The sequence below is a fragment of the Brachyistius frenatus genome, unplaced genomic scaffold (genome assembly GCF_029030835.1).
Source record: "Brachyistius frenatus isolate BFR_SWC_R1_liver_20210118 unplaced genomic scaffold, ASM2903083v1 Contig_4, whole genome shotgun sequence".
In the NCBI taxonomy this organism is placed as follows: domain Eukaryota; kingdom Metazoa; phylum Chordata; class Actinopteri; family Embiotocidae; genus Brachyistius; species Brachyistius frenatus.
This window is the reverse complement of record NW_027210603.1, coordinates 7393339-7409208: the sequence shown is the minus strand read 5'-3', so window position 1 is coordinate 7409208 and position 15870 is coordinate 7393339. Positions and strand designations below refer to the sequence as shown.

At 42.2% G+C, this 15870-nt stretch overlaps 1 protein-coding gene across 2 annotated transcripts in view; it reads left to right on the top strand.

Annotated features, from left to right (window-relative positions):
* cdh4 (cadherin 4, type 1, R-cadherin (retinal)) overlaps window positions 1–15870 on the top strand; it is a 195328-nt gene that overhangs the window by 117956 nt on the left and 61502 nt on the right. For both annotated transcript variants that reach the window (XM_069713535.1, XM_069713545.1), the window contains exons 4-5: window positions 7125–7351; window positions 15614–15796. In XM_069713535.1, the coding sequence (XP_069569636.1) occupies window positions 7125–7351; window positions 15614–15796 (410 nt within the window). The remainder of the gene's footprint in view (window positions 1–7124; window positions 7352–15613; window positions 15797–15870) is intronic.

The following is a 15870-nucleotide window of genomic DNA, read 5'->3' as shown; positions in this document are numbered from 1 at the left end:
AGAGGGGAGGACTGTGAATGTGCAAAAACCCCAGTGCTCCATCCAACGAGGGCCCCACCAAAACGCACAGGACAACAAATGCAGCTGCACTTTAACAGGCCGGGATTCTTGCCGGAATGTAAAGCGAAGCTTACTGAGTAATACGATGATGTACAATGGAGGCGGTGCTTAAAGAAAAACAAATATCTGTTAGGAAGTCTTCCTAATCCATTGAAATACTGTGACAACCTTTGAAAAAACACCACAAAGCATGCCCACACGGATTCTGTGTGGTTGTATTAGTAACGGATCTGTCTTATAAAGACTTGCTGTATTGTGACAGGCTGGTATAGGCTCAGATGCTTCTATTACAGCTGTTTCTTCCTACCTGAAGAAGGAGGGAGGTGACAGAGGGAAAACAAAGGTGTGATATGGAGTGGGTGGCGAGATTGTGGGTGGATGTTGCCCATATGTGACAGTGCACTTATAATGTGACAAGGTTTCGTTCAGCCCCGTAAGAGCAGAAGCACCAGATAACAAGCATGTGGTGTTTAAAAAGTGAAACACAAGCACAGACACGAATGCAGGCTGACAGTACCTTGTGTTCCCACGCACGCACGCACGCACGCACACACACACACACACACACACACACACACACACCTATGGGAACACGGCCGATGACACCCATTTCCGTTTATGCATCAGCTGTAATAATCGTATATGCAAAGAGCTCATGTCACACACTCCCACTCCAATGTCCCTCTTCTCGCTCACTCACTCGCTTTATCTCTCTCACTCTGGCTCCCTCGCACGCCACAGCGACACACACACTTGAGTCGCAGTGGTTTCCTTTTGTGAGAGCGAGCTGTCAGAGGGAACTGTGTGGGCTTTTGTTAAAACAGAACTGCAGAGGCAGAGAAATTCATTTCCAACTGCGGTAAAAAAAAAAAAGCCTTTTCAGGAAAGTCACATTGTACCTGCAGTGTTTTAAAAACAGCAGCATGTAAATTGAATTAGTTATAAGCATTCCTGTGGGGGCACAGTGGGCTGGATTTCAAAAGAGTTTCAAGGGTTGTGGATGTACTGCACGGGGAGCCTCAGGTTTGCCTTACACGTTCACAAGATGCCTGGTCTTTAGTTTACGGATAAATCACAACATCAGAATATAGACTTTACATCTTTACTTGCCAATCACGCCTGTTCCACTGCAGCTTCTTCACCACCCACTAAAAGATGTGAGCTTTTCAAATTTCTTGTACGTTGTAGGTGGAAAGAATATTTCTAGATATGACTGTCAGATTCATTGAGTCTTTGTTGTTTTTATGTTTAAACTTACACTCAAGGATTACATGCACCTTTGTGGATTGTTTTAGTTCATCAAAACCTCTAAGTTCCCCTATGTGAACTCTTAAAAATACTTGGCAGTCAAGCTAAAAACAAGGCTGTTTCTCTCTTTCTGGTCTTCAAAAGCTGACCTTTTGGGGAATAAAAAAAAAAAAAAAAAAAAAAAAGTTTTTTCACATGGCTCTCTATATTTCTAGATCCATAGCTATTTTCATGTGGAATTTAAGGGTATAATCTCTTAACTGCCAAATTAAGTTTCTGTCTTTTGTTTCAGAGGCACGTTTGATGCAGTACATCATTAAAAATTCATTCAGCTTACTGCTTATCAGTGTACTAAAACAACAAATGCTTGAGCTTCCTAGTATCCCATTCACTCCTCAGTTTTAAACGAAACTGCTGCTGATTAAAGACAAAGTTATTTTAAGCGTTAGACTTCGCTTACCAAAGTTTGAACACAGTAAGTTCAAATGTTTAGATAATGATGACCTATCAAATTACTTGCAATGAGCACACAAAACTGAAACTAAGAAAACACGTTTTTCTTCCTTGAGCTGAAATTTGGTGGCGCTCTTTACAGCTCCGTATATACAGTATGTTCTGTGTCCTATGTGTTGGTTTACTCATCAGTTGGCGCAATGCTCCTGTCTATCACAGCTTCAGCCTGGCAAAAATACTGTTATTTGCAAATTGAGTGGGTGGCGTTGATTTTCCCGTCGGCTTGAGGAAAACAGCAGGGTTCGGCAGGGGATGTTTATTTAGCGCTGTGCCACGACTGTGATGAACAGCAGATTAACAAAAGGAGCTCCATATTCTTAGCCTGCACCTTACTTGCTTAACTCATAGCATACCTGACTCAAATAAATCTCAGTCACATGTATAACTTAAACTTTTCTTCCCAAATGTGTCCGCTATGTTAATTATTTTAAGTGGCCTGCCAGCCTGTTTATGTGCACCGCATTGTTGTTGGAGATCTATTTTTAGCTGTTGTAACTCATTTTTATTTATACACCTTTCAAATCACAAAAACAAAACACTTTGTGACTCATTACAAAAACAGATCAAATCAGGAGCAGAAGCAATAAACACAAGGTGAGGCATGCAGATTAAAAGCAAGAATCATAAAAAGGAAGCTGAGAACAGTAATAAACATTATATAAAAGCAGGCCTATAAAATGATTCATCAGTCTTAAAAATGATATATATTATCATACAGCCACTTCTAAAACCAGCTTACAAGTGTGTAAATGCTAAATCCGGGCCAGCATGACCTTTTTTGTGATGTCTTTTTGTTCCTCTTGTGGCTCTTTTATGTCATTCTCTCAGCACACTTTAACAATGGTAATAACCGACTCACCAGGGTGCCCATTTGTATGTCTGGCTGCTCAGACTGGCTGTCCTGGTTTGCGCCAGGGGAGAAAAGTACCTCAGCCGGCAGGGAATACAATGAGAGGAGGAGCAGAGTAAAACTAAGGACAAGAGGAGGTTAAACGGGGAGGAAAAAAGGGCAGTAAAAGAGGGAAGAAAGGGAGATGTGACACCAGTGAAAGGGGGGTGGGGTAGACAGTGGAAGGAAGTGAGGGGGAGGCTTTCATGGTCAACAGGTGAACATAGTATCAGCAGCTGCAGGGGGATGAGAGCGGTGTACTCCATGTGGATCCACACATGCAGAGTGACCTGCCACCTGCATTATGCACATGTAATGTGTCCATACAATAACTGTTTTGGCCTCCTCCAGGGATTTGTCATGGATCTACAAGCAGGAAGAGACAAAGAGCACACATATCTCTCTGTGTGTGTGTGTGTGTGTGTGTGTGTGTGTGTGTGTGTGTGTGTGTGTGTGTGTGTGTGTGTGCGTGTGCGCGTGCGCGTGCGGGGAGGACTCGGTGGTTGGCGGTCACGGCTGCTTGCCCGCTCTGTTTTAGCCACGTCTGTGCTGCACCAGCCGCTCTGTTGGACAGCATGTTTTCTGCCGTACGAGTCCAGAGGAGAGCAGCCGAGCAGAATGACACCAGCTTCAGCAGCCTGCCAAACATCTCTGTGGATGGCAGGATGCACTAAAATATACAGGACACACGCTCACACAATGCATGCACACTTACATGGACTCTGAGGAGGTTACACAGGAACACAGAGAGGCAGACACTATATGTATGCACACATTTTCACATAGCAAGGCAACAAAACAGCAAGAGAAGAGAATGCATAGGCGACAAACACAAACATGCACTCACTTGAGCTGGTGCTGTTGTACCCCTGATGTTTTCCTCATTAAATAGAGGGAACCAAGGCGAAGTATAGGCACACACACATCCATACACACATTCATACACCCACAGAGAAAGAACACTATTGACACAATACATCTTAAACTCAGAAAGGTTGCCGCCATAACCGACCAAGCATGCTTGCTGATTCTGAATAGTTGCTCAGCTAAGTATGTCAGCCACGCTCAGTCACTGTCAATGCCCATGTTGTTATCTATACAACAATATTGTACAAATATACATTTTTGCCCATGAATGGTCAGAAACAAGAAACACAGAAACTTCCAGCTGCAGAGTTTTTTTTTTTTTAAACTGAACACAGTGAGCCTTCCTGGCAGTCCTCACCCTGTCATAGACATGCATGATGGATAAACAAGGCCACTCAGTGGCTGGACATCATCACATTTACTTTTAGACATTGTGCAGATCTTCTATCCACACCCTGAATGTGGCTGTGGCAAAGGCATGATGTCCCAAAGTGTAGGGAAAATTAACAACAAGTTAATACGTTTTCAAGTCCTGTTAAAAATAAAGACTCAACCCTTTAATATTTGTGATGGCTCCTGGAAGGACCTGCCTGGACTGAAGATGTCTGTCAAATCCAATCATTTCTAAACACTAACAGCAGAAATTCTGCTGTCAGCTCAGTCCTCTGTCTTTTCCACTTACTCCTTGTGCGCCACATAACTTGAGCAGGTGATGATGTCCAAAACTACCATTGATTGTACCTGCTGTAAATATGTAGGCATTGTTTTTAAATAGATGAAGGACTGCGGGTTTACTAACCTTCAAGGTCGTCAGCTGAGAAAAAACCCAGAAGCCTCTTCTTCATTTATTAATTTCAAGTTAATTTTTTCATCCAAAAGGAGCCTGTAGTTTGCCAAGCGTAACATGACAAAACAAATTACATGCACTAAAGAACAATAACAGTAAATAAGCACAAATTAGTGATCAACAGCATTAGTCTTCACTCACTATTTTTCCCATCATGCTGCTGCACGGCTTTTTTTTTGAAGTCCTATTGTCTTCAAAACTAAGGGTTTGTTTAAAAGCTGTGAAAATGGTTCCAGTTTGGATATATTTGATATATTTTGTTAAATATCTCTTCTTTTTTTTCCTTCTCTGGACTACATGATCCATCTGCTTTTATCATACAATCTCCCTCTTTCAGAAACACACACACACACACACACACACACACACACACACACACACACACACACACACACACACACACACACACACACACACACACACACACACACACACACACACACACACACACACACACATAGTTTTCCTATCAGTATCTCGTCTTAGCGTTGTCTCTTTTCTGCTGCTTTCATCTCTATTTAACAGCGTGGCAGATCAGATCCCACCACCTGATTTGAATGTGCTTTGTGAACAGGATTTTTAATGAATAGGAAAGCATTTATGAATATCTCCACACTAAGTAGATGTGTCAGGAATCAGGGTCACAGTCCTGGCCCCAAGCGGATATATACCAGCAGGCGGAAAATGGTAAACTGAGAGCTGGCCCGATGCCCTTATGAAGAAACAAAGACACAGCTTTAATAGTGCTCCACAATGGCAATGCCTCACAGGCCACATCTGTGTTCCCATGCCAACTGGCTCCACGGCAGCACACAAGGCAGCAGGTTCAGGCAGATCCTAAGAGACCTCCGTGTTTTTTTTATTGTAGTATTAAGATCAACATTAATATATGCACCCATGAAGGACATACATTCTCACACTAGCTGTACTTTGAACTTACTCCCACGGTTATGTTCACACAGAAGCACACACACTCACGCACGCACATTTATAAGCAGAGCTTTGTAGTGCTCGTGTCCTTAAGCCTCGCTTCTCCAGCTGCACCTCGAGAGACCTGTCTAAGTGACAACAATTAGCCTGCTCAGTTCAAGCTAATTGAAGTCATTTACATAATACACGTCTGCCACCGCAATTCATCTGTGGACAATTCAAGCAGGGCTGTGTCATATTGTCACAACCTGATGTTAAATTTCCTCCCACCACCTTGATAAATGATCCCCAAAGCAAGGCAATAAGCTTATCACTCACACAAGGACATTCTCCATTGGGCTGTGTTTTTTTTTTTTTTTTTTTTAATGAAAATATGGATTGTATTTGCCAACATAGACAGATGCACACATTGTCAGTACTGTGTTTACAATCCGTCCCATTACGCATGCAATTACTCAGAGGCTGGAAGCAAGCAGCCTCATTTGTGCGATGCTCAGCTGCAGTGGCTGAGGAGATCTCATGCTTTATTAGCCTGTTGTTTGGGAGCTGCTTTTGACAGAAAGCTGGGCGATAAATTAAATAGATGGCTTGATAAAAAGCTTGCTGCGCAGAATTCTTCATGCTGGATTTTTGAGAAATCATGCCGCCGCAGCTCATAACAGTTGATCGGTTCCCTAGGTGATTTATGAAATCAATTTGTCTTGTTATCAGCAGCCAGAGTTTGTGAGATAACATCACACGCATTTCAACTTCAGGGTAGAGGAAGACAAGGGTGTGTGTGTGTGTGTGTGTGTGTGTGTGTGTGTGTGTGTGTGTGTGTGTGTGTGTGTGTGTGTGTGTGTGTGTGTGTGTGTGTGTGTGTGTGCGTGCGTGCGTGCGTGCGTGCGTGTGTGTATCATAATAGACATGTTGAAAATAACACTCACTCATCCCAGCATTTGTGTCATTGCATCATTGCTGTGAATCATGTGGAAATGAGGCATTGACTGTTCATTAAATTTGGGAATGGAATAAGAGGATTTTCCAAGTAGTTGTATCTGAGTCTGTTGGTGTCTCCTGTGTTTTGTGAGTTTTAATGGCATATTCATGTCAGCTGTCACTGAAGAATCCTCACATGCACTCCGCTCAGGAACCCATCACCATCTCTGTTCGTGTCTCTGTGTGATGTGTCCCTACTATTTACTCATATGTGGAATGGAAAGGACAGTAAACAGCCAGACCAGTCTCCTGCACCACACATATAGACACATATGGTACAATACTTTGGACAAAGAAAGAGCGGTTTGTGTGTGCATGCAAACAGAAGAGTCCTCACAGCTCCCTTTCTTTTGCCTCAGTGATGCAGAACCCTCCAAATGCCATCCAAGACTGTTGCTCCACATGAGCATCGCGCTCAGTCAGCCCAGTCAGCTTAACGTGCGTTAGACCATCTCTTCATGCTTTCCCTGTTGAAGCTGAGGGCAATGCTGTTTTGACATTGCTATCCATCCAGTCTGGGAAAAGAATGATATGGAAAAGAATTAGGTCCCCCCCTCGTGTATTCTGGTTCAGAAACAGATAAGCAGTTTGTTTTGCCAAAGATGTCAAAGCGGGGAATCAGAAGTGACAGCAGAAAGGATGAGATATTTCAAGATAGGTCTTGATGGATGTGGGTTAATCTCAAACCTGCCAGATGTGTCAAGGATTTGCGAACACCTTCTGGAGTAAATCTCACTGTGCCGCTCGCTAATTCTGTCCCTCCTTTTTCTCTCTCTCTGTCTGTCTCTGCAGTGAAGTTTGAGGACTGCCAGCGCTGCAGAGAAGTAGGTTTTGTCAGCAGCGACCCCAACTTCGGCGTGAAGCCTGATGGGATGGTGTATGCTGAGCTGGAGGTGGCCAACCTGTCAGAGCCCGTTCAGTTCATGGTGACAGCACGGGGGCTCCACGACCCCCACATCTGGGAGACCACTGTTAAACTGGCCCTTGCCGGACATTCTCATCCTTCCCCACTCACAAAGGTAAAACACCATGGCACAGTGACGCAGGCACCAGAATTGTTATTAAACTGCCACTTCATTCAAATGTTAAAAAATACAGTTGCATTATAGGCAAACATAAACTGGATGTTCATCACAGACAGCTTTTACCTGCTCGACCATTGCTGTAAACAGGCCGTTTTCCATTTGAGCCTAAGTCTAACTCTTTCCAGATGTGAAACGTCTTCAGGTAATTTGTGATCCAATATATGTTAAACTGTGATATTAGTAAATCACACCAATCTCATTAAAAACATAGTTGCTTGTCTTTTTTACCATCAATAATAAGGATTATTTGCAAAGAACAACGTAGGAAATGTTTCAGTGCCGTGCTCCTAAGTTTTTGTCCACGCTGACCTTTGCTTTCACTGATAAAATGCTAATCATCACAGGTGGAGGAATATACAAAATCAGCTGCAGCTAATTAATATCAATTCCATAAGGAAAACATTGTATTTGTGCTGTTCAGCAATACCAAAAGAGAAGCTAATCCTTTGTAAAGAAACCACTTACTCACTGCATTGTGTCAGTTTCAGGAGAATTTAATTAACATAACCCTATTTTTTTTTTTTAACCAAATCCACTTCATAGCTCTGCATTGTTATTACTTGTATTGTAAAAAAAAATATGGTGTAGAATTAAGCAGCTGTTACTTGTATCACTTTAATTTAATCAACAATTAATGCAGTATCCTCCTCTGCTCATCTGATATTTTGACTTTAACAGGTTGTGAAAATTAACGTTGCTGCGACTCAAAGCTCCGTCTGTCTGATCAGCCAACAAATGCTGATTACACATCTTTGTTTTTAGTTTTAACTTTAGGGACTTGAAATGTCATAAACTAAACCCAAATGTATTTGATAGTAATATTCTAAAAGGATTTAGATTCTAATAGGAAGATTTGAATCTGGATTTTCAGTCACAAAAATGCTGTCAAATCCCAACCCCAGGTTGTTTTCCTGTTAGATATGTATCTAGCATCTTTCTTTTTATGGTTTCCATCACTGTTAAGTCATGGGACACTGATCAGCTTCACCAAACAAATAAAGTGTGAACAAGGTGAAATGCAACAACTGAAATAATCAGAACTTTACCCAAATGGTTGATGCAGTGATTTTCGGTAAGCCATGGAGACATTTTCCTATTTGCTACCAAGGGTCTATTAGCTAAAAAAGACTGTACAACGACAGAGGGCAAATGTACAGCCCCTGTTACCAACTTCCACTAGCAGGCTGCATTTTGTTGAGTGACAAACCCATTATCATTTTTCCTGCACTACTTGTTGAACGCCACTGGGCTTAATGTTCAGTCATGTTTCTAATCATGACGAAAAGCCCAAGACTCATGTCGTTAAAGCAATTGCAGAGTGGGGATTAAAATTCTGCCCACTCCTGGCAGAGCAATAATGGAGACTGGGGAATAATTGACATTGATTGAGCTAATGTTCCACTCTGGTAGAGCCTTCAAAGACCAGGTGATGTAGTTTCAGCCTATAATAATGTTCCCAAAGTTGGTAAGCTTTTAGAAAGATTCAATAATTGAACAAAAAAAACAAATGTGTTTTCTCTAATCACATGAAAATTAATACAGTACTGTATGTATTTATTTTTATTTTTTAACCAAAGAAGTGCAGTGTTAACATGTGTTCTTGTCACTTTTCCCTCTTGCTATAAATAGGTGCCAAGTGCTACTGTAGAATTTCATTACAATTCTCTCAGTAGGAAATTGCTGGTATGCCGCGAGGAGAAATTAAAATAAATACTTGGGAGCATAGTTATAGAAAATGTGATTATCATTAAAATATGTTATGTGCCGTAGGATAACTTGAGGTAGGAACATGGTAAAAGGAACTCCTATTTAAGGAGGCCAAAATGTGTTTGTGTTTTAAATTATCATTTCTTTATTCATTCAATTATTTTCACATAAAGTACAGTAGGTAGGTAGGTAGGTATTTACTTTATTAATCCCCGAGGGGAAATTTTTTCGCTACAGCAGCATACATACAGAAGCAATAAGACAATAATAGAAACAATAGAATAGAATAAAATAATAGAATAGAATAATATAATGATAGAAAAGCAATAAAATAAAATAGCAGTAAATAGCAGTAAAAAAAATATAAATATAAAATGCACAGTATATACAGTACATAATATATATATTATATACAACAAACCAAGAAACACAGTCAACATATATAGATATATATGTGTATATATACATATATATACAGTACAGTATATATCTATATATATATATATATATATATAATATACAAACAAACCAAGAAACACAGTCAACAGTGTTATTGTACTGTGATGGATTTTGTCAGAGGTGAGTTATTGTACAGTCTTATTGCAGTGGGCAGGAATGATCTCCTGTATCTGTCCTTGTGACAGCGGAGCTGGAGGAGTCTTTTCGAGAAAGTGCTCCGCTGTCCCTGCAGCAGGTGGTGGAGAGGGTGGACAGGATTATCCAATATGGACAATAGTTTGTTCAGCGTCCTCCTCTCCACTATCTTTTCCAGGCTGTTAAGTTTGTAGCCGATGATGGAGCCGGCCTTCTTAACCAGTTTGTTAAGTCTGTTGGTGTCTCCGGCTCCAATGCTGCTCCCCCAGCAGACCCCAGCGAAGTACAAAGCACTGGCCACAACAGACTGGTAAAACATCTCCAACATCTTGCTGCACACATTGAAGGATCGAAGTTTCCTCAAGAAAAAGAGTCGACTCATCCCTTTCTTGTAGACAGCATTGATGTTGGTCTTCCATTTCAGTCTGTTGTCGATGGACACACCCAGGTACTTGTACTCCTCAACCATGTCCACCTCCTCTCCCAGAACTCTCAGCGGTTGTGGAGCCGTCGCCTTCCTCCTGAAGTCGACCACCATCTCTCTGGTCTTGGCCACGTTCAGGAGCAGGTGATTTCTACCCGCCCACTCCACAAAGTCCTCCACTACTGCCCTGTACTCATCCTCCCGTCCATCCCTTATACACCCTACCACTGCAGAGTACAGTCCAATACTGCCATTTCTGGTAGACTCACAATATTAAAACCGGATAAAATGTAAAGGCTTGAGTAAAAACACAGTGACAAGGCCGTAAAATCACTCTGCTTTACGGTTTTCCTCATTGACATCAAGTAGTTATGATTTAATTGACTTCTTCAGTCTGTTTGACTTGTATCATCTTGTACTTTCCAGAAGTAAACATTTGTTAAAATGCAATTGTCTCTTCATTTGCTGTGGAAGGCGGAAAATCAGTCCACATAACCAGCAGAGTCTGGTTTGAAAGTGACCTGTTATAATGTTAGACGGTTCCGCAGAATGCTCTGACTGTGGGTGGTCATGTCAGTCTCCCGTCTCACATCTTCAGTGACCTTTGAAAGTTAGCTCAAATGAGCACATAAAAAAATGCTAATAGTTAAGCAGTTAACATAATTACAACATTTTTCTTGCCCTTATTCTTGCCCTAAGCAGTTACACAAGTGTTTAGTTTCCAGACATCCTAGCAGCTCAGGGAAACTGTACGTATGCTGCCTTCAAATGGGATTCACCGTGTTCACCAGAAGTCAATGCCCCCCTGTTGTGGTATTCAGGACCTCCGAATTGAATTTGAAAGCTTCAAGTTCCCGAGTTGTGACGTTCATTTTTTTTTGTTAGATGGTATTTTAGTCGTCGTGAGTTTTCTTTGTCAATAATGCGTAGTAGCTCCTACCCTGCGCTTATTGCTGTTTCGTAGCAGTGGTGTTCCCCTGGACAACCACTTCAGGTCGTACACACGACTTACCATGCTGTGACCACACGTTCCATTTGAAGGCAGCGTTAGGCACTGTGGTGAATTTAGCTAACATCAGCTGGATAAAATGCTCACGATGCCTATGTTCATCTGCATAATCTAAATGATGTTAACTATTTTTAGACTGTCTTGTTAGTGTGTCAACATTTACAAAGTGACACGAAACACAGTGCAGATTACATTATAAGAAGGCCGCACCAGAAGAGGAGAGTCCCACCCTCTTGTTGAGATGCTATAAATGTTCCTCGTTTGATAAAATGGGCTTGTGGTTTTGAGTTTTGACACTTGTATGTATGTACCAACTCAATTTAAATCATTTCTACTGTAAGCAGCTGTGAAAAAGCTAATCTATTTTCCTGTATTTATCTTTCTTTGATTAATAGAAATACAAACTAGTAAAGTCTGTTCCTCAGTAAACAGGAGTGTTTTGGATAAAGTTTAGTGCCACGACTCGACATGATTTTTGGGAGCTGAAGTTAAAACCTATCAGTGTTATCAGCGCAGTGTTTTCGAACTGTGGCCCATTTTCCTTTTCTACCTCTGTAAACGCACACACAGAAGCAAGTAGTTCTTACCTGAGTCCATCTCTTTGTCCTGAGGGTCGATAGTTATTTTTGGAAAAAAGGTCATCATCATCGCATCACCAAACCACAACCTAGCTCTGTGTAATAAACATGGCAAGTGCAGAGAAGAATATCAACAGCTCAGGATATCCTGTTTTTCCCAATGGCAATACAGAGACAAACACCACTCACAACTAGTCGACTCACAACTCACTCTGTGAAGAGACAGTTAATGTGAAGAATAATTTGTGCTTTTGGTTCATCTGTGCTCAGATGAACTGGCTTCAGCACTGAATGCAGTGTGGCTTTCTTCTCTTGCTACATTTGCTTTGTTGTACGGCACCAGTGAGAGTGCACTGATTTGCCTTTAATAACTGGCCTCTCACTGCTCTGTTTCAGAAGCAGACGTTAGCATATTTGTAATGTGCTCCACTGCCTAATTTTAGTATTTAATTTTCCAGCATACAATATCACAGCAATTGAAGTATAGAGTGTCTTTGGCCTGAAAGCCCTTTCCACTTTGTTTATGTACTCAGGCTATCGCTCCTCACACAGGTAGGGCCTCTCGCAGAGTGCTCTCCAACTCGTACTGATTTCATGGCACGTTGGTTTGCCTTCTCCACCAGCTTAGAGCCCATCAGTTATGCACCACTGGATTTGGAGTCGACTGGTTGCTGGAACGGGTTTTAGTGCTTATTTGATTTGCATTTTCCCCGCACTCTCCCCAGACAGCCTCACCTGTTCAAGGTAGATTACAGCGAAGGCCGGGAGCAGGTTGGAGCGTAGGACCCTGGGGGGCCACTGGTCATTGAAAAGCAGCAGAGGCAGGCTTGGATGGTTGCTTTTTCGCTGTGCGCTTTAACTTTGTGATTATAGCCTGATTATGTTGACAAACCACACCAGAAAGCTGCAAATCTCAACAGGCAAATACCAGCAACGATAATTCAAACAAAAAAAAAGTTTTTTGAAAGTTTGGTTTAAATGCTTAAATGTAGTCTTTCTTCACTGTAGTTTTTGAGAGAATATCTCATGGGAGAACCTTCTTCTTACTGACGACTAGCTCTCAGATCTCTTTTTTTGTTACAGTGAGCCAGCACAGGGAACTGCAGCAGTAAAGACATAAAAAAAAAATAAGACCTGAATCAAACGTTTTCAGAGCCACACTGAACAGAGAATGGGCAATGAGCACACGCGCTTATTGTATTTTTCTGCCTGTTTGTCAGACTGATAACCTCCAGATGTCAGCTCCAGGGCTTAGGGACTGCAGGCGTGAAGAACGCCCCAGCAATGTGCAAGATCCCTGAGAGCAGAGAGCTGCCAGCTGGCCCTGCCTGCCTTCGGGTTTCAGGAGCCCCCAGCACATCAGGGACACACTAACTGACTCCTTGTCATGTATTCAGGCACACACACACACACACACACACACACACACACACACACACACACACACACACACACACACACACACACACACACACACACACACACACACACACACACACACACACACACACAGGCAAATGCAATCACACATATGTTCATGCATTATTTTTACACAATTGTACTCGTGCACACATGCTTGCATCAAGGCCACCACACGATTCCCCATATGTGCACACAGGCATGACTGAAATCACTACACAATACACATACTGTATATGCTTTGAGTGAGACAGTTAAGACAGAAATTTGATATGGAAAAAGAAACCTAATAAGCACCTAGTTTCCTGGAGGCTGAGAGCTTGGTCCAGTTTTTCTTTCTTTTCTTTGTAATTCTGGTCATGCTGTTTCAAAGTGAGAGTCACATGCAGTCACTGCGCTGATATCATCCACAGGCAGACTTACAATAAAGGATATCTCCCGTTAGTTGTCTGTCTCTCTGGCTGACCATTGCTCTTCTTCATTTCTTCTAGAGGCATGTTTGGGCTAGACCAATCAAATATATACTTTATTAATTCCTTAGAAGGATTTTTTTTTTTTTTTAATTTCCCTCTGAGGGATTAATAAAGTATATATCTATCCATCTATCAAATGCATCTACCTTGTTATCATCCGGCCCTCATCAGCAGGTACATTGGTGTGTGGAGCGTCCATTCATTCATTGGGTTTTTCTGCTGATACCTGGAAAGACAAATAAGGACTTCATCATAGGAGCAGCATACTGGATTTAGCATAGATGAGGAAGAACAGTTCTCTGGCATCATGTATGTCCTGACTGTCCATACGCACTGAAATATACTGTCCCGATGATTCGCCACCATTGGCCAGAGAGAATGTTTTTTTTCCTCTGTTGCATGTTTGTTGTTTTCACATGCTTGTTTGTTTACCCCTTTTTTTGTTTGTTTGTTTGCTTCAAATGACCAATTGCAACTACACACACGGCCACAGAAGCACAAACAGATTCACAGACAGAGACTAATTCTACCTGCGGAGAGGACTGGCACACCCCACCTCCCCCGTGCCAGTTGGTACCTGTGAGTGTTTTGGATGAGTGGAGCTGGAACGAGAGCTATCTTATCTGGGAAACACATCTGGTCTCCTCGTTCCTCTCTCTGTCCTCTAACCACCCACCCGGTTGCTCTGCTCTCTGTACGTCGCGCTCTGGTCCAGAGACCTGCACTGAGCTCGCAGTCCAATTCTCTGAGCCGTGAATGTGCGAAGAGTTAAAACAAAAGATGAAAATATTCACCACGTTTGCTCAGGTGTAGCCTCTCTCACAAGCAAAGCAGGTGGATATTGATAGGATAAACTGCCTGGCCTGTGTTTGGCATGGCAACGTGTTTTCGGTTGCTTGCGTGCACACGTGTCTGTGTGTGACTGCATTGTGTGTGTTCCAGGTGGGATGAGCAGGAGGATTTCCACTGTGCTTCAGGTGACAGCGGCATGCTGCCAGTGAATGTGTGTGTGTGTGTGTGTACGCAGGGCGCAGAGACAACAATAGGATTAGGTGGATTACAGCGATACAACCATTTTACACAGGAGGACAACATAAAGGATCGGGGGTGGGGGTGGGGGTGGGGGGGACAGTCTTACACACCCTTCTAACAATTTTACTCTGCAAGATATACAAGAACACAATGTTCTCCCTGCAGCTACAGCTTGGGGGAGTCAATGCAGGCGGCAGGAGAATTGTATGAACATCCATACATTCCTTCATAAGAGATGCCCATAACACCTTACTCCTGTATGAAGTTCAAAGTTACTACAACATCAAAAGTGAGAAGTAGAAAAATATACAAAGCAAGGATTTTCTGAAATGAGGAGTTGAACACAAGTCCAGAAAGACCACATATTATTTGTGTTTTCAATATGTTTTGAGGAAAAACATGCTCTTGCTCTGATCGGAAACTGCAGGGCACTCGCCTCATTATTACACATATATTTCATCAGTACCTGTTTTATTGGATGATAGGCTTCTATCAGGGCCAAGTGACACACTTTTTTGGTCTTCAGTGGAGACAGACATGGGAGAGAATAATGTTGTCTATCTGAAAAATCTGTGCATGCCAACAAAGCACAGCACCTCTGTAGAAAACCCCCTCAGCCATGTAGCCTGCGAGAAGTCGCACTTTTTTAGGCAGAAGGTGAGGACTTGGGCAGGCACAGGTGTCTTGCCAAGGGCCTCATGAGATGCAATGCCGCAGCATTCATAAAAACTTTATATATTGTGTTTGCCTCTGTCGCTCTCCCAAAATTGTTTATTGTTAGCGTGACACACAGTATTTCACTTTCAATTCTTACGAGGGGAAAACGTGTCGTTTCAGAGCACTTTATGGATTCATCTTCCAACCTGACATGGCAAAATAACTTTCTTCAAACATACATAACACAAAGTTGTTCAAGGCAATTTGTGGCATGATATGATATATCTGGCTTTTGTTTTTTAGATTGGCATTGAAGAAATGCTGTCAAGAGTCTGGGACTCCCAACCCAGAGTTATCAAGTTTTCTCGAAGACATCAGAGAGGCTCCTCTTCCAGTGGACTGAGGCGACAGAAGAGAGACTGGGTCATCCCGCCTATCAACGTGCCTGAAAACTCCAGAGGACCCTTTCCTCACATGCTCGTCAGAGTGAGTGACAGTTTGTATCATTTCAGCAAATAACACACGTCTGCTTATGATGTGGAAAGTCTTTGGTGCACCAC